Below are 25,264 nucleotides of genomic sequence, written 5' to 3'. Positions count from 1 at the left end.
CTATTTGTGGTATGCAGGCATTGTACAACGGGGGCCCCATATCCAGTATTCACAGAATCATCACATATCCAGTTCATAACAACAATTGAATTAGATATAGTCACCTACAAATGAAACAGAGGGCGCTTGTTTTATTGAGCAGGTCCTGCATAGAAGCCATAATAAGGCCATATCTGTGTATTAATTGAAATTTTAGTCTATGGTATGTTTATTTTTTCATCACACAGGATGTTTGTGTGCCGTGGGACATTTTAAGTGTCAAAAGTGTGCCGTGGCACAAAAAAAGGTTGAAAAACACTGGCCTAGCCTATGACTATATTAGGCCTATAATAATATGGCTTAACACATAATTGAACTTTAGATTATGATACAACATGTAAAATACTTTGTGTTGATACCAAACTTGCTCAATATTGACCACTTTTTGCATAAGCAATGGCCATTATAATCTCTCATGTCTCTCATGTATTTTTCCACCACCGGTCAGTGGTGGTCTACCAGGTAGGCCTGTAATGGGAATGAGTTAATTTCCTGTTAACATAATTTTTCTTAAACTCTGGGACCAGGGCTACAGGAAATACCACTTCAGTAGTAGTAGGACCCCCCCCCCCCAGGACTATGAAGGAGGGGGGGAGGGGGGGGGGGCATGGGCATGTGGACCCCTCCTAGCCCATAGACTGGACGGAACACTCCTCGTAGAATTCAGAACTGTGGATTACGCTGGATCATGGGTTTCGTGGAATTATTGATGGTCTGTGCCATTCTACCGATATGTTGTTTGGGTAAGATGTAACTTTAAGATATTTTAAAAACAATTGGTAGGCCAATGTGTAAACTGAAAATGAATCTTAAACAAACGTGTGTCGCAGTTTGTAACTTGATCATAACCTTCAATAACATGAATGATATGTAGCCTAATATTCTGAATTAGGCTTGTACTGCTGTAGGTAACAGTTACTCGATAAGTCATTGCATGCTTTAGCAGGATATCGATATGTGTTAAGTCTACACGTACACAGAGAAACCCGGTTATTAATATCCCTGTATAGGCCTACTAGGCTAACTGTAGACAGGGACCGGGGTTTCTCTGTGTTCATGTAGCCTAAACACCATCCAGAATATCGGGATAAGCCTCATAACCGGGACACGTAGGCTATTTCAGAAGTGCATGTAACGCAGTCTACACGAATAGGCTATATCTGGGTAGCCCAACAATAAAGTTCTATTGCCACACGTTGACCTTATCCCGGTTTCTATTCGCGCGTTCGCATGAGAAACGGGGATGGAACAGTATTTCGGTTTCTTTCAGAGTAGGCTAGGCTATCTGCTACTCCACCTATATAACTGGGTTATTCAAAACCGGCGAGATATAAGGACTTAGGGATCTGAAATCGGGATATAATGTTTGTATGCGCAAATACAAAACCGGGATAGGGTGGATTGCCCTAATGTTGGACATGTTTTGCTTTTCGGACTTCTGAAGTATATAGGCTACGATGTGAAGGCAACACATACTGTAAATCCACAACCAAGAGGCTGGCGGACCACTGTCGGTCCACTGGGGGCAGCTGGCGGTCCGCTGGCATTTTGCTCATCGGTTCTCTGGCGGGGTGCAGACAAATTGCCCAACATTTTGTCACTATTGAACGGCGGCCCACAAGTGGCACGCCACCGACGGCATACCACCAGCTGTCCGCTATCTGCCAATCTGATTTTGCTATCTAGGCAATACCATTTTGAAAACCTAATCCTTGTCCTAATCAAATCAAAAGAGAAAATGCAGATAGGGCCTAACACATTCATAGAAGACATTATACAGATATCAGCTTTCTTCCTATGTGCTCACAGTGACCAATACCTTTTACCCTGCGTTTGAGAGTAGACTTGGGTATGTTCCATGCCCTAGCCAGCAGTCTCAGGTTAGGGGCCCCACCATTCTCAATGACCTGCCTTACTCCTCTATTGCTCCTTTCATCCTGTATTGTCTCCACTGATTTAATTTCTTTAAAATTCATTTTCTTATCCTTTGCCTGCCTCTTGGATGCCTGCCTGTTGGATGATCTCTCTCTGTCTTTCTCGACTTTTGATCTGAATTTTTTTTTAAAGTCAACAACACTATATTCACTGAATAAAATGGAAGGGTCTTTAAGACTCCCTTCTCCCTTCACTCACTCACTCTCTCTCACACACACACACACACACACACACACCCACACACACACACACACGCCATCCAGTAAAAATGTCCCTTGACCTTAAATATCTGTAGTAATAAAGTATTTTAATACTGCAAAAGATCACTAAGAACATGTAAATAACCTTTACTGTTGCATAAACCATGCTCCACCACACATTCTTGACTGGGTTGTAGCTTTACAACTGTCCCACATTAGGCAAATCATACTGTCCCACTTTAGGACACTACTTGTTGTATAAAACTTAAAACTTAGGGTGGTATAAAGTCAATATAAGTATAGTTGGGTAAGCTTTCAGAGTGAGGGTGATATACTCGAAGGAAGAGAGAAGTCTGCACTGTCTGAAGTTAGCCAGGTTTCAACAAGAAGCAGAAATTCTATTTTATTCCACAGATAAAATCGTGGAACCGAAAATTAGCAGTATTTTTAAGCAATTCATATTTTAAAGCAAATACTTTTCATACTAAATTATAGGCTATAAAAAATGTATTTTTTTATGCGTGTGTCGTGGGGGGGGGGGGGGGGGGGTTTGCTGTGCGGCCCGCCAGCCAATTTTCAAAACCCAATGTGGCCCTTGAGCCAAAAAGTTTGCCCACCCCTGATCTAGCCTATCTATCTATCTACGTAGCCTATAGCTACATTGATGTTGGCTGATTTTAATCACATACTGTATTTGTAGCGATGTCGTGATATAATGTTTAGCTTTGATGTTTTTAAGTAGTAAACTTATTCACGTTCAATTGCGTGCACACACACACACACACACACAGGTTGCTAGGTTACCATAGCAAATAGGCTCACCCCAGAAATTATTTTTTAGTAGCCTAATGGTAAAATTATTTGTTAGTAGCCTAATGGTAGGCTATTTTTAGTAATGGTAAAATTATTTGTTAGTAGCCTAATGCCAAATGCTGCAGGTGTAGAAATCTATATAAAACAGATATTTACTTTGATGTCAAGTCTAGATTACAGCCTGAAACTTGTTGTGCATATTAATACATTAAATTGCTTTCCCTCTTCTCCCTCCCAGCACTTCACAACATAGTATGGACAGCTTTGTTCGCCCAGCTAAGTCATGCACAAGAGGTTGCAATTTTACAGAGAGCATTTTGAACATTATTTAATTGTTGGCACTGGCACTTATAAACACTAAATGGGTAAATTGCAATAAATGGGCTTAGTTTTGGAGCCAAATGTTGGAGTTAGAATAAATACCTCTGTGCCAATTGCTTGATCATTTTAGTCGGTAGCCAATAAATCCGTAGAAAGTAGATGGTAACAAGGAGATTTTAAGATAAATAAGTTAGGAAGTTAGGTAGTTACACACCTACCGGAGAACTCATGTGACCGGAAGTAGGTGGTTGAGAGAAAGGGGGAAAAAATTAATTTTGTCCCAATGTTAACTTACCGGAAGTGAGGTCCGTTGACACCCGTTTAGCGCGAGTAGTGTTCTAGTGTCCATTGTTCCACACTGAACTTCCACACTGGTTTGCGTTATCTGCACTATATACTTCAGTGTTTCCCCTAGAACAGTGGCGGCAGGCCATCCTGCCAACGTAGGGGAAACACTGTACTTAAACTAAGTATTTGAGGTGTGCAAGTAGGTGGTTTGAGACACAGCCCCAATCGCTCTTAAATTAACACTTTTTTCAATGTTTTAAAGTGGCTTACTGATGTGGTAAAGCATATGGTAAGCATGTATTTTCCTGGTACCCTTATTTATAGTGGAAACAAATAGATTTTTGTGATTTTAAAGGGTCATACATAAAATTGTGCAGTCACCATGTGATATCCTGTTGTTCATCATGAGTAATAATAGCAGACTTTAGCCTTATTTGTCCCCCGCGTTACTGTCCCCCTCGTTACCGACTGGTATTGTTTTAACATTGGGGGAGCTAGGATGTGGCTGGCAGTTGGTGGTAATGCACTCTGTTTGCAAACTGCCAAAACAAAAGCTCACTAAAAAAAGAAGGGTTCCCTGGCCTGTTCTTCTTCAGTGAGAACATTAATTTAGAAACATTATTGCAGTCATTGGTCATTGGATGTTTGATTGACACAATAGTGTAATAGTTGCCTATTTTAGCCGCTTATTTACCATGATGACATCTCAGCTCAAATTTCTCCACAAGCAACATGCAGTCACCAATGGAGCCATATCTGGCTCATGAGCCATAGGTGTCCAACCCCTACACAAGGTTATTGTCATGTGCTGTTGTGTTGTGTGCTATTATTATGCTGTTTTCCGTTATTTAAAGACCCTTCTTCACTGTAGACTGATGTTTTTCTAATCCATTTTTCCTGAAAAGCTGGACAAGGTGCCCCAGAACGCCACTCACTGTACTATGTGTACACAGCCCTGTCAAAGGCTGTCAACGCACCAGGCATCTTTGAATTTACTGCGATGGGCCTACTGGACGACAGAAAGATTGATTACTATAACAGCAAAGACCAAGTCAAGATTCCTCAACAGGACTGGATGAAAGAAAAGCTTCCAGCGGACTACTGGGAAAAGGGCACCCAGTCACGTAAAAGCAAAGAGCAATGGTTCAAAGTCAATGTGAACATTCTGATGGAACGCATGAGACAGAATCAATCTGGTGAGTCCCAACACATCCTGACTTCATAGTTATGTCAGCAACAGACACATCTTCATCAATGCGTATTCTGACCTGCTGTTATCATTTCCTCAGATGTTCATGTCCTTATGTGGAAACATGGATGTGAGGTGGACACAATGGCAGACGGTTCTGTCAGGTTTGTTCGCGGTGTGGATGCATACAGCTATGATGGAAAGGATTTCCTTTCCTTTGATGATAATTCAATGCAGTGGGTTGCCCCAGTTACTGAAGCTGTACCCACAAAACAGAAGTGGGATGGGGTTCCCATCCTGAATCAGTACACCAAGGGCTACCTGGAGAAGGAGTGCGTGGACTGGCTGGAGAAGTTCAGAACATATGGGGACAAAGAATTAAAACAACAAGTGAAAGTTTGTGAGTACTGTTAACATAGGATCAAGCACTTTTGTTTAGGGCTATTTTACTCAATTAAACCAAAGTAAAATGTATAAACATGTATTATTTTTTCTTGATTCATCAGCTCCACCAAAGGTTCGTCTTTTTGGTAAAGCAGACAGATCTTCAAATACACTCAAGTTGACCTGCATGGCCACAGGTTTCTACCCCAAAAACATTGAAATCACCATTCTGAAAGTAAAGGAGGTTATAAAGAAAGGTGATATTGGGGATGTTTTGCCCAATGGTGATGGAACCCATCAGATCAAATTGAATGTGGAGGCCCAAAGGTCAGACATGGATGATTATAGATGTGAGGTGTACCACATAGGCCTGGAAGAACCAATTACGAAAGTTTGGACCTTGGGTAAGATTGCATTGTTTGATGTAGTCCTTACTGTTTTTTTATTTGCTCAACATCCCTTTTGATATGTTTTTTTGATATATTTGTATTTCTACTATACATAAACACAATGAATTGCGTTTCATATTCATATCTCTGTCAACAAGCAATATCAGTAGTGGATTATTTCATTGAAGAAAATGCTAGAAATGTCTTGGCTGTGACAGTCTTCATAGTTGTACAGTATGGCCAGTATGGGTTTGATCTGTTAGTATGATTCTATTCCCATTGGGCTTGAGCAGCAATACTGTTCTATAAGCAAATTGTTTACCTTTTGTTGCAGATGGAGAAATGTGTGATGGTACCTCCGCATTCTTGATTGGAGCGGTATTGGGAGGGCTGGCAGTGCTGATACTAATCGCGTTGATCTTGGTGTTCATTGCTTTTAAAAAAGGCGTAATTGGTAGGTTCTTCTCCATATGACTGAAACTGATAGCAGATTCATGGTAGTTTATTAATTGCAAAACAAAGTGGACACTGCACTTTATGTAGTGATTACACTTCATTAGGTATCCTCTGTACATTTGTATGATTCTTGCCTCTTTGCCCAATCTCTCACAGAGTACAATGGTGGTCTCAAATACAATGGTTTTGGTATGTATTCAGTGTTAAATACACATATATAAAACATAAGGCAAAAAGAAAAGTAACAGAATTTGGCATGATATTTCCAGTAGTGGTTATTGGAGTCTTCTTTCCTTTTTGCAGAGACAAAAAAGGAAATCAGAAATCCAGACCTAGGTAATATCACTTTTAGATTTTTTTTGGCATTTTGCTATGGTGATTTACGTGAAGGACAAAGACAAAATGAATGTGCCAATAGCAGTGGTCACAAAGGACTTGCTTGCACACATTAAAAGGCGGTATTTCCCATAAGTCATTGTACTGGATCTCACTTCCCTGTTCTATAGCAAATTAACATGTACATAATGACCCATAGCAACAACCAAAATGAGTTGGTTTAGCGCCATTATCAAAGTGCAGCAGTGATGGGTATAGAGGTGTCAATTCGCTATCAAATAAAACAAGGAAAACATTTTTTGGATGTATAAAACCGCTGATATACTGTGTGTGCCCTACGGTGCCTACTGTACAGCCTGTGTGTACGTACTGAGAAAGTAAAGCCATTAGTGAAATGTTTTGAATTCCCAGACCCTCCACCAGCAGTGGTGATACCATCAGTGGCGGGTAACGTGAACACACCTTTGTTGGGTAATGGACAAGGTAATACAATTTGGTTCTTTAAGTCTTTGTTTGTCATTACTTTTGGTTATGTTATGTATTGCTATGTTACTTCATGCTATGTTATGTTATATTACAAAGCAAATGCGTCCACTGGACAAGATGCAAATGGCACAGGATCAACAGTTGGGATGGGAACCACACTTTTGCAGGATGGAAGTGGAAAATGTAAATTATTTGTTTCTAATTATTCTTAGAGTATCATTACATTTTGTTAGGTTTTTTTTTTTTTACCCAATTCTCGCTTTTATGTTGCAGTGGAGGAAAACGCTGATTCTGGTAAGATTACTTTTTGGTAACATCGCATCTTACAGCACTAAAGCCTTGTTCACCTTACCACTCCAAATGTTATTTTTAGCATAGCCTATCCAGATTGTATCATGCTTGTTTTTTCCCAAAATCTGTGGTGCGTTTCCCAAAAGCATAGCTGCTAACTATGATGCATCTACTGTGGTAGCGTCACTGCCAAATCTGAGTTGACAGTATTTGAGTCACACATTACAAAGACGTTAAAGGACAATTCCAGCGCAAAATGAACCTAAGAGTTAATAACACATGTGTACCGAGTTCCTCCGTTCTCTGGGATATGTTTTCATGCTAAACGAACGTGAATGTGAAAGTGCAAATGTGAAATCGAACGTGAACATGAAAGATAGTTTAGAAACAGTAACGTTCACGTATACAAGCGGGCGCCATCTTAGGAAAACAAGTCACGTGACAGTTCAGCTCGCGTTGCTCCAGTCCAACATTATGCAACGTGAGCTGAATTGTCACGTGACTGTTTTCCAAGATGGCACCAGCCTGTATCCGTGAACGGTACGGTTTCTAAACTATCTTTTTAATAAACTATCTGCACACTTACAAAGTTCTCAATGCTTCGGTTTACATGTAGGGCCCCTCATTATTCTACCGTGGAAGTGTGGTGCTTTTGAGCTTTGTTAGTGGTATAGAAATAGCGATTTCTTTTTACTGCCCCGAAGACTAGCGTTAAACGCTTATTAGCGGTTTGTGGTAAAACTGGTCACGTTCGATAAGCATGAAAACATATCCCAGAGAATGGACGAACTCGGTACACATAGGTACTCTAGGTTCATTTTGCACCGGCATTGTCCTTTAACAATACAGAAATACAGTGTTGATATTTGGTCGGATTTCGGTCACATTTTAGTAAGAGCTAACAAATATGCTCTAATATTTTTAATTTTCCAAAATTAAAAACATGATATGTGACAGTATGAATCTTAAGTGTTTGTCCATGTGTAACTCAAATCTACGGACTCACATTTGACACTTTGACACTACCAATCTAGTTGCTATCATAGTTAGCAATGGACCTCTGCTTCAAACCACATACAGAGGTGGTTTTGGAATGTGATTCCAACCAGATTTTTACAGATCCGTTTCATTCGGAACATCTCGGTCGCTTGAATAGGATTACAGTGTCTTCCATGTCACTCGCAACACAACACAAACAACAACAACAACAACGACGACGTAGATCCGTGGGTATACTACAAATCTCGATTAGTAGGTATGTTGCGCTCAAAGCCAGTGTATGCTGTGACACGAAAGTGGATCTGTTTTAGCGTCGCTATATCCCCATGGTATCTTATGCTCGCAACTAAACCTGGTCGAGACGAGGTTATGTGCTAAATTATAGCTCAAATCGTGTAATCTACCGCTCACTGACCAATCAATTGTCTTGAAAAACAAAGTTCTCTTTCAGTTGAACTACTCGGCGTTAACCAATGGGAATACATTCCACGATCACGTGATCACAAATGAAGTCCTTTCACAGGTCCTGCTAAGGTTCTGTTGGCGCGAAAAACGGCTCGGCTATAATAAGTCGCCGCGGCCAACGACAATCACTCTTTCATTCTTCAGCGACGTCGCTTGAAGTTCCCACAAGAGAATCAAAACACAGTCTTGCGAGCAAGAGGAAAGGCAAAGGATATCGGGAGAAGTTAAAGGAGCGGGAGAGACGGGGTGTCATTGACTTCAGCCTTGCCGGGGAAGAAGACGACTGCTGCCGACTCTTTCTATACCTCTATCTATTTTTCTCGCTTTTCTTTCTTGCTTCTTCAATAAAGGTAAAAAAAATCTGGTTGGAAAAAAATCTAAAAAGCATGTCTGAGTCGGTGACCGCCCAGATGTAGAGGTGCGGTCGGAGCTGCGGGATGTGGATCCCCGCTCTGGACCCACACCCGGTCTGCATAAGCTGCCTGGGTGTCGACCATGCCCCGCGTTTTGAGGCGACCCAGAAAAGCGCGGAGGCGCTGAAGAGCTTTCTGCCTCGGCGAGAAGGGGTCTCCCGGCCCACCGCGCAGGCACCGACAATGGCCACGCACCGTGTGCGGGCAAGACGCAGGCGTGCGCCACACCCACAGCGGCAGCAACATTAGCAGCAGCAGAGGCCGCCTGGACAACAGAGGGGCATCTACCCACCGCGGCAGGACAGGCAGTCAAGGTGAGGCTGCGACGGGATCAGGGGGACATGGAACAGGCAGCTACAGCGTTTGCACATAAATGCGCTGGAGCTCATGACGGTGTACCTTGTGCTCAAGCATTTTCGCCCGCTTATAGCAGGGCGTCATGTGTTGGTGAGGTCGGACAACACGGCAACAGTGGCATACATCAATCGCCAGGGGGGCATTCGCTTGCCGCAGCTATGTCACCTAGCAAGGAGATTGCTACTGTGGGCGAGGTGTCATGTCCTCTCAGTCCGCGCAGTTCATGTGCCAGGCAAGCAGAACGGGGCGGCGGATATGCTGTCGAGGCCCTTTGTCGCATCGAGAGTGGCGCCTCCATCCGCAAGTAGTGGAGGGGGTGTGGCAGCGCTTCGGGAGAGTGCAGGTCGATCTTTTTGCTTCACGCGAGATGACGCACTGCCCGAAGTGGTTTGCGCTGACGGAGAGCGATGCTCCGCTGGGGGTAGACGCTCTGGCCCACGAATGGCCGAGGAGCCTGTTATATGCATACCCCCCCCGAAGGTCTTGATAAACTTGAAAATAACATGGGGATTTTGAATTATCGCACCTGTTAAACTCTTGCGGGGACGAAAAATTCTGAAATGCAGACATTTACAAATTTTGTATATGAACTGGGGACTCCAGTGTGAGGGTGCATAAGCTAAAAAAAAAAAAAAGAAATATTCCAAAAGTTTCCATCATTTGGCAAACCACCCATTCATATTTGGTAACTATCACCTTTCACATTTGCAGTTGTACTGCTATCACAATGCCTTCCAAGTATGCACAATCTCTCTGGGCAGTCACAATGTCTCTGGGCAGCCCTGCCCACTCATGAAATCCTTGCTCTGCCATGGGATAGTATGGACTTACGAACTGAAATAGCAAGGAGAACAGTAGCTATATATAGCTTACATAATAGAGTTGTTTTCACATTGACGGTATTCAAATTACATTTTTCATTATTGTTAAATATCATGATGGGAGAGTATTATTAAAAATGTTACAAGTATGCAAATTCATATGTTTACGGGAAATTAGGTTTTACTGGGTTGTTTTGTTGTAAAGACATGCAAGGCATTCTGGGCCGTAATGAACAGTGGTCGGCAGCACTCCAGCTACGTATTAATATGAATAGGTGTTTCTGTAAACCTAGGGACAATAAACAGCTATCTCTGTTACAAAAACGAGCTGGTAATCGCTCATTGAAGAGGGAACTATGATAAAAAGATTGTTTTCCTAAAAGCATGGTGTTGACAAAAGAATAAGCAGGAAATGCCACGTTAATCTTAAATAGCCTACATAACGCTAGGTGGCAACGTTGTATTACATTTCACTAAATGTGGTGGAATTAGTGTGAACTTCACAAGGAAGGAAGGTGCAAATATTATGTAATTTATCATGGGAAATTATTGGAAATGTTATTTCTTGTTTATTCTAATTGCAAACCACACACATCCATTCGTAATCATAATAATACTGGAAGACGGTCATTTCGTTTATTTGATGTTGCTTAGCAACGGGGACAGACTTCAGAGCAAAGATTCTAGAACAGAGCTTCAGAGAGACTTGTTTTATACAGTTAATGTTACAGACATAATGAGTCATGTTGTAGTGGTCCACATAAATGTGCCCCTTCTGTTATTAGAATGCTAAGCGGAGATTTTAACATCATTCATTTCTTGTGTGGCTAGAAGCTAGCTAGCTAGGTCAGGGAGGAGATGTTGCTGTAACGTTAACGTTATGAGATTTATGTTGCTTGATATGCTTGTACTCGTAACTTCGTCACTCGTAACTTTAGGACTCCTATTTTTTTTTTACTAAGAGTAATTCAGGAAGCATTTTAGCCCTAAAAGTAGCCCTGAGTCTGTGACAGCTTAAGCGAGGACTCCTAATAAGACCGATTCACAAACAATGTTTTCTGGTGGCATTTCACATCGCGATGTTTTGAAATGCGTCTAACAATCACGAGGGAACAATTTTGCATTGTAGGCATAACTAAGGGATGCAGTAACACCACCAACAACAACCAAAACTAGCCTACTCATTGTTTACATGTACATTAAATGTAACGTTTCATTGTGAATCAAATTAAAATATTCTCCTCTTTGCAAACGTTGGCATAGGCATATGGTGACAGATTAATTTAATAATGTTGCTGAGTGAATCACGGTAAGCGCGAATGAAGTGGCCACTTCTTAATAGGAGTCACTGTATGGAAGTAGGCTAAGTAAAATAGAGATGTTTAAAATAAGATAAAGTTAGGATAGCACTATGCCCGCTTGACAACGGCAGAGATAACTGGCCTTTGGCCATAGCAACCATCCATTTAGAACGACTGGCCTTCATAGCAACCAAGGATCTTAGCTGTGATTCATGTAGCTACAGTATGCATACAATGTGATGCAAAGTATAGAAAGGTGATGAAATATTCAGAGACAGGTCAAGAAATATAGTGCAATGTAGACAGTAGTATACAGTTGATTTACAGAAGGTGGTTTAGAGTAATATGAATTAAATATAAATATGTGGAGTGTATTAGCAGTTATCTCATACAATAAGTAGAATAATGTATGTTATGGTTATGGTTATGGTTATGGTTATGGATTTAGCAGACGCCTTTGTCCAAAGCGACATATAAATACAAAACAACATAATAATATTTAAAAATGAACAGGGAACAGATTAAAATCTAGGTCAAATATAGTAAGGAGAATAGTTGTAGCACACAATAATATCAATTCAATCAATAGCCTAATAAAAAAAGCAATGTAAAAAAAGGGGAAAGGCAATAATAAAACAATAATGTCAATTCAATCAATAATATAAAAACAATAACATGCTAAGACTACATTAAGGAGAATATCAATAATAAACAATAATGTCAAATTAATTAACAGCCCAATTAAAATAAAAACAACATTATATAAACCATAACACATAAGCGCTTAAACAACTAAGTATATGTTGAATAGGAATGTCTTTAGACCCCTCTTAAACGACCCAAAACTACCACAGGAACGGAGAGCACTGGGCAGTTCATTCCACCAACATGGAACCACTGAAGAAAAGAGTCTGGAATTAGACCCAGTTTTTATGACTGGTCGACACAACATACGCTCACCAGAAGACCGCAGTGGGCGGTTGGGCATGTAAGGCTTGATTATTGAATTAAAATAACTAGGAGCAGATGTAGTTAGTGTCCTATAGGCCAAAGTGAGAGATTTAAATTTAATTCTGGCTACTATAGGGAGCCAATGGAGAGTAACTAGGAGAGGAGTTACATGTGTCCTCTTTGGCTGATTGAAGACCAGGCGTGCTCCAGCATTTTGAATCAGCTGTAATGATCTTGTTACACAAGCGGGTAAGCCAGCTAATAGTGAATTACAATAGTCCAGCTTAGAGATGACCATGGTCTGAACAAGAAGTTGTGTGGAATCTTGTGTCAGATAAGGTCTGATCGATCTTCCTAATGTTGTAAAGCATAAACCGGCATGATTTTGCAATAGAAGCTATATGCTCAGAGAAGTTAAGTCGGTCATCAATTACAACGCCCAAGTTTCGTGCCGATCTAGTTGGGGTCAGTGAAGTTGAGTCAAGCTGGATGTTAATCTGTTGGGGAATAGCTGTTTTAGCTGGAAACACCAAAAACTCTGTTTTTGAGAGATTAAGCTGAAGGTGCCGATCTTTCATCCAGGCTGAAATATCCTTAAGGCATGCAGAAATCCGGTGGGAAACACTAGAGTCATCAGGTGGGAAAGACAGGTAAAGTTGAGTGTCGTCTGCATAACAGTGATAGTCAAATCCATGGGAGCGAATGGTATCACCTAAGGAAGTGGTGTAAATAGAGAAAAGCAAGGGTCCTAATACTGATCCCTGAGGCACACCTGTGGTGAGGGCATGAGACTTAGATACCTGTCCCTGCCAAGACACGTTGAAAGAACGCGCTTTAAGGTAAGATTCAAACCAGTCAAGAGCTTTTCCAGAAATTCCCAGTTCAGATAGTATAGATAGGAGAATGTCATGGTTAACAGTATCAAAGGCTGCAGATAAATCTAGTAGAATTAATACTGATGACTGAGCAGAGGACTTAGCTACTCTCAATGCTTCAGTCACAGACAGAAGAGCAGTTTCAGTAGAATGACCACTCTTGAAACCAGACTGCATAGGGTCTAGTAGATTATTCTGATGAAGAAAGTCACAAACTTGCTTGAAGACCACTTTCTCCAAAACCTTTGACAAGAAAGGAAGAAGGGAGACAGGTCTGTAGTTCTTCACCTCAGTTGGATTAAGTGTACTTTTCTTTAGCAGAGGTGTAACCCTAGCCTGTTTAAAAGAATAAGGAACTATTCCAGAACTGAGAGAAGCATTAAATACATGTGTGACTGCTGGTAGAACAGCGGGTGAGATAGACTGTAGAAGAGTGGACGGGACAGGATCTAATGGGCATGTTGTTGGACGACATCGCTGAAGCAATTGAGAGACTGCTTCCTCATCAAGAGGAGAGAAAGAGTCAAATGATGGGGTCGTACTAACACAAGGCAAAGCCCTCCTTATAGGAGCATCAAACTGAGCACTTATTTTAGCAACTTTTTCAGTGAAAAATGTTGCAAAGTCATTTGCTGACAGTGAAGTATTGATGGTGGTGGTGGAGGATTGAGGAGAGATTTGAAAGTAGAAAAAAGTTGTCTACTGTCAGTGGCGCTCTCAATCTTGCTTTGATAGAATGCCTTTTTTGCAAGTGTAACAGTGGATGAAAAGGATGACAGCAAAGACTGGTAGTTACTAAGATCATTTCCATCTTTGGATTTACGCCATTTCCTCTCAGCAGCTCTAAGTTCCTTTCGTACTGAGACTATACTGTTCGTCAGCCATGGATGGCGAGGTTTAGAACGAGTAGGTCTTGAGGAAAGAGGACATGCTGCATTCAGACAAGATGCCAGTGTAGAGCAGAGAGTCTTTGTAGCGTCATTAACCTCAAGTGTCAAGAATGAGCTAGGAGTAGGTAAAGCAGATGTTACTAATGTTGCAAAATGGTCACTTGAGAGGCTTCTGAGATTACGCCGGAACGAAATTATCGGAGGAGGAGCTGCTGGGTTATCCAGGAGACGCACAGAGAATCTGATAAAGTGATGATCCGATACATGTAATGGATTAACCAAAACTTTGTCTGTATTACAGTTACGTACCAGAATTAAATCAAGATCTTTACCAGCCTTGTGAGTAGGAGGACTGTGGACACGTGTGATATTAAATGAGGAGAGTAAGGACAGGAAGTCAATTGCAGACGAGTTATCCAAATGAATATTAAAATCGCCAAGGATTAATAATGGGCATGCATCCATTGGAATAGCAGACAGTAGAATGTCCAACTCGTTCACAAAGTTCCCAAGTTGTCCTGGAGGGCGATAAATAACCACCAAGTATAATTTGTATGGTTCAGTTATCATGATGGCATGATATTCAAACGAGTTGTGGACCTGAGCAGGCAGCAACTGTGTAAACCTCCAATCATCAGAGACGAGAAAGCCTGTCCCGCCTCCTCTACCAGACGAACGACTGGTATGCGAAAAAGCATAACTGGTCGACAACGCTGCAGGCGTGGCAGTATTCTCCGGCCTAATCCACGTCTCTGTAAGCGCAAGCAATTGAAGAGATAACTGTGAGGCCAGAGCAGGAATGAAGTCCGCTTTATTCACTGCAGATTGGCAATTCCACAACCCTACAGAAAAAGTAGGACAAGCCTGCTGAACTGATTGTTGCCTTTCAACACCAGTACGCTTATTAACCTGACCGGATACAGGGATATGTTGAAGGCACATTATTAGAAGGATTGTCAGCTAACAAGACAAGGTGAGACAAGAGTGAAACTTATCTGAGAGGTGCCTTGCTTGTGTCCTTGCTCGGTGGACTCGTCGCAGGTAGACTCGATTCGTCTTGACACGAGTAAGTCTTGACACGAGGACGGCTGCACACGAGCGCTGACGCCTCCGCTGACGCTCCAGCACAATAACCACTTTAAATGCTAGTCCTAATTGATCACGCGGAAAACCACCCCCTCTAAAAACTCACGACACCAAGGCCAGTCTAAGCGCAATTAAACAGACAGCCGTAATGAAAACAATATCAACTACCACTACCCACTACGGCTAATAACTAGTTTACCAACTTGTAACTATGACAACTACATAAACAAATCCCTTAACAACACGAGACTCCCATACAATTAAAACTTACAGCAAGTGCGGACGCAGCTCCAGAAAAAAACCAGTTGAGTTCAGTAAAGCTAACGTTAACAATCTACTTAGTCCAGCTACACTTAAAAACACCACCCCCTCTAAAAACTCACGACACCAAGGCCAGTCTAAGCGCAATTAAACAGACAGCCGTAATGAAAACAATATCAACTACCACAGTAGTAGTAACATTATAATAGTAGAAATAATAATATAGATATATGCAGTGTATTAACAGAATATAATAAAACAGAATAAATATGGATATTCAATATGACAAATATATAACAGATATGTACATAACATACGGCTATGTGCAGTGTGGAAACAGTGTCATTGTAGTGCAGAAACAACATTATAAGAGTAGTAAGAATAAGTCTATGTGCAGGATGAATAGTATGAAGATCAGTAGAATAACTATGTATAAATGTAATTACAATAGGCCTATGTACATTTGTAAATAAATAGAAAACTATGGGTGAGAGGGATAAATTAATTTTATTTAATCGTAAAAGTAAATTGCATTAAATTAAATTGCAATTAAAAATCTTTCCAGTAGGCTTTAATGTCACGCAAAAAGTACAACCAAACCTGAGCTTGATCAACTAGAACGTCTAAAGAACCACAACTTGAGTGTAGTTTTTTGCTGGGTCCCAGGCCATGTTGGTCTGAGTGGAAATGAGAAAGCGGACAGTGCTGCCAAGCAAGCCCTCAATGAAGAAGTCACAGAATGTCAAATCCCTGCCCCAGACCTTAAACCTATACTGAACTCTTACATCACAGATAAGTGGCAATCTGAATGGGATTAATGTACCAACAACAAGCAAGGAATATGAATTTTGGCACATTTTCATGATCCACTGGGTCGTTATGGGCCACACAAAATACGGTGTTGCTAAAATTACTCCTATTGTGGCTATTAGAGACATGCGTTCATGAGTATCCAGCTACATTTAATGAGTTAAGTAAAATACATTCACACACAAAAAAAAACCCCATCACTAATGTTGTGGACATTCCTTTATTCTGAGATACATCAATAGGCTCTCAAAACAATCCCAAACAGACATAAGGTCTTTATAGAGCAAATCCATATAGATGATTTGTCAAATAAACCAGTAAAACAGAATTAGGGGATGGAATATATAACATTCACACTCATAGCTCATATTTCTAAAATAAATCAGTGAAAAAGTATCCTGACAAACAAGCAGCATTTTAATGCCTTAGTCATATTTCATAATTTCACATTTTTCTCTAGGTTACCTGATAGCCCAGTTTGAGAGGTGCAAGACGCGTGACATTATTTATTTTTGCAGCCAATCACTGCCGTTGTTTTATTTTATTGATTTGATTTTAGTCATAGAAGCTAAATTCGAAGGCAGGCCACAGGTAAAAGCCAACGAACCGCATTCACCCCACAAGGCAATAGTTGAATAGAGCTTTTGAGGTATTGCCACTGCTCCAACACTGAAAGGCACTGTTAGAATGCTTGGATCAAGCCAGGTTCAGCATAGCGTATGTCACTGTCTGCTCACGTTGGTGACCGGACCAGGGCAAGCACACTTTCGCAGTTCCCGCCGGAAATGCAGTCTAGTTAACATTAAAGCTCATCCGCACATCTCTTAGTTCTGCTCATTTGTATACTGGGCGTAGCCTGTTACCATAGTAATCAATGTGGATAAGACTATGTCCAGACGGACAGGTAGATCAGATCTGATAATTTGCAATATGATGCTGATAGGCTTTGGGGGGGGAAAAAAACAGATTTGGGCTGCAGTCTGAACAAGAACCTATGCTATAACAAAGTTATCTTGCACCTGTTCTTTCAGGTAATTCATCTGAAGGATCATCCAGAAGCAGTGCTGAAAACGTTTCTGCAGACGGTAGACATTTTTACAGATTTGATTAGATCTATGTGGCTGTTGTATTGTACACATTTTAGGAGCTTTAAAACATTGTTATCAATGAGCCACCTGCTGTACAAAATGCCTGACTTTGCAATATTGTCAGATGTTCTCCTTCCCGGCCTTACAAACACAAAGCCTAACCTCATGAAATGTAGTGATGACCATTCTTTAATTCTGTGTTGTGCATGCATTGTGTAAGTAATCTTTTTCTCTTTTTTCACTCATTTATTGCGTTCATGTTGCAGTGAAGGAAGGTGGTAATGATGATTCTGGTAATATGACTTTTTGGTAACATTGCATTGCATCTTACAGCACTTTCAGAACCTATTCTATATCAAAGACACCATTTTGTACCTGTTGTTTCAGGTAAAGGAAGTCCTGAAGGATCAACCAACAGTGCTGAAAAATGAAACATTAACATGAACGGTAAACATTTTTGGTGCAAAAGTGGCAAGCACATTTAACTGCAGATTTTGCATGCGCACACTAAAGTCATAAATGTGTAACAGTAAAGTTGAAGTTGTACATATTTTTTTATATCTTGTTAACACAAAATAGGGGCTACGGGTTCACAAATCCTTGTTACAGGTACACAAATCCTATCCTGTGAGTCACAACTTTCAAGTCATGCACTCGACACTTTTGCTCCAATCATTGCAGCGCAGTTGGTGTGAAACACATTTGCACATCCATGTTTCATAATCTGAGAACATCCACAACTTTCGTGCATTTGTAAACCCAAATGTGAACTAATGCATCCGAAGTTGTGCATCTGTGAAATAATTTCTCATTAATAAAATTCTACAGATCGCTTTGATTTTCTTGCACGACTACAAGTCAATTGATACAAGTGCTCGAATCTGCTTCTACGAGTGACGGATACTTTTGCACCTCGCTAGGTGATATAATTGGATATAAGATATAAGTCAGCTGTTCAAAAATTGCTGAAAATTTTACTGATTTAAAAGCTATAGAGTAGAAATGGGCTTTGAGATGGGATTTGAAAGTTTTTAGAGAAAGGGCTAGTCTAATGTGGGGAGGGAGATTGTTCCAGAGTTTGGGGGCAGTAGCAGCAAATGCACGGTCTCCTCTACTTTTAAATTTGGTTTGGATCAGCAGCAGCCACAGTCAACAGTCAGAAGTAAATCAGAAGATCTAAGATTTCTTACAGGGGAGTATTTATGTTATAGGTCAGAGAGATAGCTGAGGGCTATGCTATTCAAGCATTTAAAAGTTGTTAGCAAAATGTTAAAGTTAATTCTATAGTAGACAGGGAGCCAGTGAAAGGAAGCTTAGATGGGAGAGATGTGTTCTCTCTTACGGGTACCAGTAAAGAGGCGAGCTGCTGCATTTTGAACCAGTTGCAATCGGGAAAGTGAGGCCTGGTTGAGACCAACATATAAGGAGTTACAGTAATCCAGTCTGATTGTTATGAAGGCATGGATTACTTTTTCAAAGTCCACAAAAGTCAGGAAAGGCATGGATTACTTTCTCAAAGTCCACGAAAGTCAGGAAAGGCTCGATTTTAGATAAGATTCAACTAGCTTTGACAACGGACTTGACCTGTTTGTCAAAAGTAAGATCTCCGTCCATGATCACACCCAGGCTCTTTACAGAGGGCTTTATATAGGGCCTCAGGGAGTCTAAGTCCATACCGTGGTTGACATTTCCACTGGGTCCTAATAGGATATTGCCTATAAAAAGTTACTAACTTAGACAAATACAAAAATAGAACAAAACATGACATTAAACTAGATGTACCGCAGAGCGGTACAAAATATGACCGCCGCCCAGTCCAGCACATTTTTTCCACAAAAATAAATCACGCTGAAAGGCCTATATGATTCTAACTGTCTCACTAAATTGCATTATCCACACTCAATTCTTACTGATATCTGCTAGACAACAAGTACCAAAACATGATTAGTTCATAGATGTCACATGTAAAATTCATTTTATACAACCCCACCTCCATCTTGCCTGTTCATAATTCTGAGAAATTCTTGAATTGTGTGCATGTGTGCATGTACATGTTTATGTTATGTGTGTGTGTGTGTGTGTGTGTGTGTGTGCGCGTGCGTGCTTGAGTGTGTGCCTGCGTATGTGCCTGTGCAAGCGTACATATGTCTACTGTGTGAGTATGTGTCATACGTATGATTACTGTGAATGTATGTGTGTGTCTGTGTGTATCTGTTTGTGCACATGTGTGTACATGAAATGGGTTAACATGACCCATGGAGGCAAACATACGGAAAAAAATGGTCATCCTAGTCCTTACAGTTCTCAAGATATTCACAGAGAACTGTGTCTGCCCTACCCACCTTTCGGGGGTCCAGTCCAGCGGGGGGGCTACAGATCAAGGCGAAAAACGACGGTTCCATGCTATCCATGTGGGGTTACATGCCCACCAAGTTTTGTGTACCCCGGTCTTTGAGTGTCCCGGGAATCCTTGTTGGTGTACGTCACTAAATGTACACATACATTATTTTATTGTAATGAACGAAGGTACACAAAACTTGCATGCATACGGAGGGTGTCATAATGATCCTACACTTTTAATTTCGTGCAGTTTTGACCTTGTCAGCCAGAGATATTGTGATGAAAACACCTAATTTTTTGCTTTTTAATTTTTAACTAGGTGGTGCTATACATGAAATAAGTGGTAATGGGATGGGTTGACATGCCCCCTTAAGACCAACATACATAAAAAAGGTGGACCTCCTAGGCCCTACGGTTATCGAGATATTCACAGAAAACTGTCTCCGGCCACCTACAGGCCAGTTGGTGTATAGTAACATAAATTAATTTATTGTGTTACTATACATTGTGTGGCCTCCCATGAACGGAATTCCACGAAACTTGGCGTGCATACAGAGGGTGTCATAATGATCCTACACTTCCAATTTCGTGCAGTTTTGACTATGTTAGGTCACAGATACCTGCGATTACAACACCTCATTTTTACTTTTTTGTGTTTAACTAGGTGGCGCTATACATGAAATGAGTGGTTATGGAATGGGTTGACATGGCCCCTTGAGATCAACTTGATCAACTTGCAACTATGTTGCCCATAAACAACAATTCATGTTCATAGAAACAACAAGGTCAATAAGACATAATATATTTCGTATCTATGTTGCAACATGTAGCCTAGCTGTCTAGCTATGTTTACAATGCAATCCAATGTCCGAAAATTAGGGCTGTCAATCGATTAAAAAAATTAATCTAATTAATTACATACTCTGTAATTTATTAATCTAAATTAATCGCATATATAATTTTTGCTGTGAATGTATTTTAAATATTTAAATTCAAATAAATCATTGAATAATCAGCATTAGTGACATTAAAGTTCAAAAACTCTTTTATTATTTTTTTTTAATAATGGGCATAATAATCTATGATATGACCTAATATGCTGAGGAAATAAATTCAAAAGTGCTTTGGGAAGAAGTTGTTTTTTACAAGGTATTTCAGGCCACAAATATAACCTAGGGGACACAATGAAAATAAATTAACACTCCCCTCAATGTCAACACTATTTCTTTGCATTTATGTGCGACTTTAGAGTTGATGAACTCCGGTGATATGCAAATTCCTTGTTGCAGACATTGCAGAAGACTTTATTGTAATCAACACTATTTTTTATCAACACCATCAGACCGTTTTTTAAAAGTAAATGTTCCAATCAATGATCTAGGACATTTTCTTCTCTCTCCTTCATTTTACAGTGTAATGGTTACTGACTACAACGGCTCGGGGTCAAAGGTCATACGGAATCGATTAATCTGCGTTATTTTTTTTAATCAGTTATTTTTTCTCAAATTAATTAATCGAAATGAATCAGTTATTTTTACAGCCCTACCGAAAATACTAGCAGTTGGCCTTTCGGCTAGCTGAAAAGTTTGAGTATTTAAACTAACATATATAGGGCTGTATTTTGGGTCACCAGCGCATGGCGTAAAGTTCGTTATTCACCAGCGCGAAGTTGAATTCGTTATTTTGCACCTTTATTTTTTAAGCATTGCGCCCAGGGGTGTGGCAATTAACAACCTAGGGAGGGACCTGGCGCATTGTCTAAAAATCGCTATCATACACCACCTAAACCTGGTCAGAAGTCAATGGCGAGTTGTTCATATGCTATTTTAAGAGCGCATGTCAACAGTCATATTGGCAGGTGCACGCACCATCCTTCTATCATTCATGAATGCACACCAGCGCACGTCCATGCAAAGCATTACAAATTGCACGATTACAATGGTAAACATAATTAGAATAAAGATATTACGAAATACTGTACATCTCATGATGAGTAGTTATTCACCATCATTTGCAAATTGGTAATGACGGTTAAAAGTGATTAGGGGAGAGGCGAGAGACACGTATGGAGCACAGCTGAAGACGCACTGTCACGAGATATAAGCAACTCCTCTGCAGGATAAATGTTGTTTTATTCAGTCATTTGAGCAACATTAGGGTAAGTGTTGCTTTTTCCAGCCTATGTTTTCGATGGTAACCCATTGTCAGTCAATAGTGAAAGTAACTGCATATAACTGTCTTGTCGTTGACTGACTCCTTGGTGAAGTTAGTTTCACTTTGCCAATGAGTTCAAATAATAGACGAGTGCAAATGCGTGAAGGCTATGCTAGGCTTTAGTAAAGCATGGTTTAAGAATGACTATTCCATACGGTCTCGCAAGCAGCCTCCTTCAAATGTGCCGTTGAATGCCAAAATACCGATGCATTTATTTGACATATCGCGCGTTGCGCCATTAAAGGGAATGACAGATGTCGTTCTCATTGGTTTAAAATGATGTTACGCCCCAAACACACCCATATGACTGATTAAAAGACCTAGGAACACCTTGTTACGCCATGCGCTCCACTTTTGAGAACGAAACCCCTCCCAATGTGAACTGAACATCCTACTAAATTTGAATAGACTTTTGACGAGTGACGATGCACTTTAGAATGTCATGATAGGGCCCAAAGTCGTCTATTTAGTGGTGTATGTGCCCTGACTAAGTTCGTGGGGCATATAAACCGCAATTCGTGTTGATACAAGTGCCAATGTTCGTGTAGAAACATTTTAATCACATACACATTTTCGTGTTACAGCTCAGGATGTCTCCGCCATGGCTCAGACTTTTTTGTTACTCCCGCCTCCAAACACAAACACGCGAACCTGATTGGTTCTCGAATGGTCCTCATTTGAATAAAGTTAAACTTTCGCCAACTTTGTTTCGCCTGCCTGAATTTCGTCTCCATCCAACCTCAATGACAGCGAAGCGAAATTTCGGTGTGTGGAAACCGACCGTAATGTGATCCCCGCCTAACTCACCAGTGTACCCGTCACCTAGCAACCTGGGTTACATTAAGTTCCCTAATTTTGGTTCTTCCAATTACACGGTCAGACAGCAAGCTAAGCCTAGTCATAACACCACATACTCATAAGTTGCACTTTAATTTATCTCTCACATGAATGTCCGTATGAATAGTTTTAAAAATTAATGTGTAGCCTACTAGTTGGTTATGTTACACTAACAATATAAAGTTAGCCAATTAGCAAGCTAAGGAAGCTACAACAATTGTTAGCTACCAGAAAAATTTGTCGTCAATATGGAGAAATCGAGGGAGAATTAAGATAACATACCGTACATTGGACAGTTATGTAAACACAATTCCTTGAAACCATTGTGTTCAGAAACAAGCTCAACCCAAAAATGATTTCACCCATTGTGTGCTGTTAGTATGCCTACCCCTACGTGGGGGCGGTAACCTTTATGACGATTGTATCTACTGAACCCACAACTTTTCTGGCTACTGCATGCTAGCCCAGCTCCTTAACCACTACACTACCACCGCCCCAACTGTGATTTAAAAATAAAAACTGTCTTTCTTTTTCTAGGATGAAGATCAAGAATGCTCAAGCTATTGTCCACAATGTTCTTGAATGATCACAAGTTATAAAAAATAAGCTTGATTTTGGAAGAATGCTTCTTTTTTCAACTTTTCCTTGAAGTTACTGTTTTCTAGTCATGTTACTGTAGGCCTACTGTTACTGTTGGTGCAGGTATTGGGTAGCATGGATATTGGATTTTTGGATATTGGATTTTTGTTTGTGAAAGTTTGCAAAAATGACATTACTTTTAAGATGTTTAGGTGTGTGATATCCCTGTTTTGCTTTCACATATCTATACAAAAATAGTTACTCTGGGGAAAGATGTGTTGTCGTGTTGTCTCACCGTAGACTACCAACAACGTTGTTGATGATGCAACGATACATACAGTATCATTGGTGGAAATAGTGGCAACGTGTAATACCCCACCCCTGTGACTGCCCAGGAGCAGTAGTTCAAACCACCAAACTACTTCGAACTACTTTTTCTAGAAACACCAAATCCAACAACGACGGAGCGAACTACGAAGGTTGCAATGGAGGTTAGCCAAGTACGCTTTCTAGAAACGCACCCCTGAACATGTTCACCAGTTCACAGTAATGAGTTGACAGAAATATACATCTCTACATTATGTGTACCAAAGGAAGAAGATGGACATATGTCAAGTCTGATAGCATTTGGCATGTTTAAAAGCAACAGATATTGACATAAGATTGGGGAGTAAAACAGATGTAGATGAGGGATTGCAAATAGCAAAGAATCTAACCCGCACTTCACGCAGCCTTGTTCATCACTGGTCCTTTTTTTTATCTTTGTGTGTTAACCGTAAGAGGAAGTTGCTCATTTTATGTTTGGATAAAGTTCAACTTTACGGATCATCGTAATGGAGTTGTAATGGAGAGATCTTTTTGTTACACAAGCTTTCTCAAAATCTGAGAATGTCAAATAACTTTGGATGCAGTATCGTCAATGAAATTGAAGTTTCTTGTTAAGCAGCAGTGTCAGAAAGCTAATGACAATACATAAAGAGTAAAAGCTGTTATCTAAGATACTTTTATTTTTTTACTCGAGCACTGCCATTGTTGTGTCTGCTCACTTAACTCAAAACATTGATCAAGGAACAGGTCATATTTGGGTCCTACTTTCTATGACATTGGAGATAGGGATAAGGTCAGCAGTGACCAGACTGCTGCTGTTTGTATTGTGTAACTGTGGCTGATTAAAACTAATATGTGAACAAGAATGTTTTCGGGTCTAGTGTTTGGTGTCTTCTGGGCTGTTTCTTCAAACGGAACACCTGGTAAAAGTAAGTGAAAACAGAGGAAAAGATGGCCAAGGGGTGGGGCAGAAGAGGAACTGGGAGACGATGTTAGGGAAGAGGAGAAGAGTGAACACGCATGAGAGGAGGCAGTGCAAGAAGAGAGAAAGACGAGAAAGATGGAGGTGTGAGTATAAATGATGTAAATGGAAGCAAAGTTCAGGGGCCTCATTTATAAAAGGGTTGCGTAGAAACCATCCTTCATTTGATCTTAGATAATTTCTGAAATGATCGTACGTGTGATTCAGAGAAAACGAACGTACGCACAAAAAAACGTGCGTACGCCACCCTTCCAGATGTGCCCATTATAAATCACAAATGAACGTCAACTTGTGCGCAGACGGATGGTTTTAGGTCTCCGCCTTGTAAACACCCCCTCATCAATATCATTAGCATATGTTTTAATGAAATCAATGGCCTAAAAGCTGTAGCTTATGTAAAATTATATATTGAAAGCTTAGCTAGCTTAACTAATTATGTTTTTTCCAGCTTTCTGGAAAGAGATCGTATGCATCCATGTCCATTGTCCTCTGCTCGCTTTCATTCCTTTTGCTTGCAGTAATGTGAATAATCAACATTTCG

The 25,264-nt window shown here is 40.5% G+C and overlaps 1 protein-coding gene across 1 annotated transcript; it reads left to right on the top strand.

Moving 5' to 3' along the window:
- The first annotated feature begins 661 nt into the window (after positions 1-661).
- On the top strand, positions 662-24,607 carry LOC143141101 (class I histocompatibility antigen, F10 alpha chain-like). Its single transcript, XM_076302364.1, has 14 exons — positions 662-782; positions 4,502-4,792; positions 4,886-5,185; positions 5,292-5,573; positions 5,893-6,012; positions 6,171-6,203; positions 6,318-6,350; positions 6,762-6,833; positions 6,933-7,019; positions 7,110-7,130; positions 17,388-17,441; positions 17,711-17,737; positions 17,832-17,891; positions 23,373-24,607. The coding sequence occupies exons 1-13, from the start codon at positions 728-730 to the stop codon at positions 17,873-17,875; spliced, it is 1,419 nt and encodes a 472-aa protein (XP_076158479.1). The 5' UTR covers positions 662-727; the 3' UTR covers positions 17,876-17,891; positions 23,373-24,607.
- Positions 24,608-25,264: the final 657 nt, after the last annotated feature.

The sequence above is a fragment of the Alosa pseudoharengus genome, unplaced genomic scaffold (genome assembly GCF_046254945.1).
Source record: "Alosa pseudoharengus isolate Yale_2024_CS ecotype anadromous, Long Island Sound unplaced genomic scaffold, YU_APseudo_1.1 YU_APseudo_1.1_scf_23, whole genome shotgun sequence".
Lineage (NCBI taxonomy): Eukaryota > Metazoa > Chordata > Actinopteri > Clupeiformes > Clupeidae > Alosa > Alosa pseudoharengus.
The sequence above is the reverse complement of the archived record's forward strand: the minus strand, read 5'-3'. Positions and strand labels throughout refer to the sequence as shown.

Coding starts and splice junctions, on each gene's coding strand:
- LOC143141101 (XM_076302364.1), top strand. CDS start 728: ATGGGTTTCGTGGAATTATTGATGGTCTGTGCCATTCTACCGATATGT. Junction 783..4,501: donor TCTACCGATATGTTGTTTGG/GTAAGATGTAAC, acceptor TTTCCTGAAAAG/CTGGACAAGGTGCCCCAGAA. Junction 6,351..6,761: donor AATCAGAAATCCAGACCTAG/GTAATATCACTT, acceptor TTGAATTCCCAG/ACCCTCCACCAGCAGTGGTG.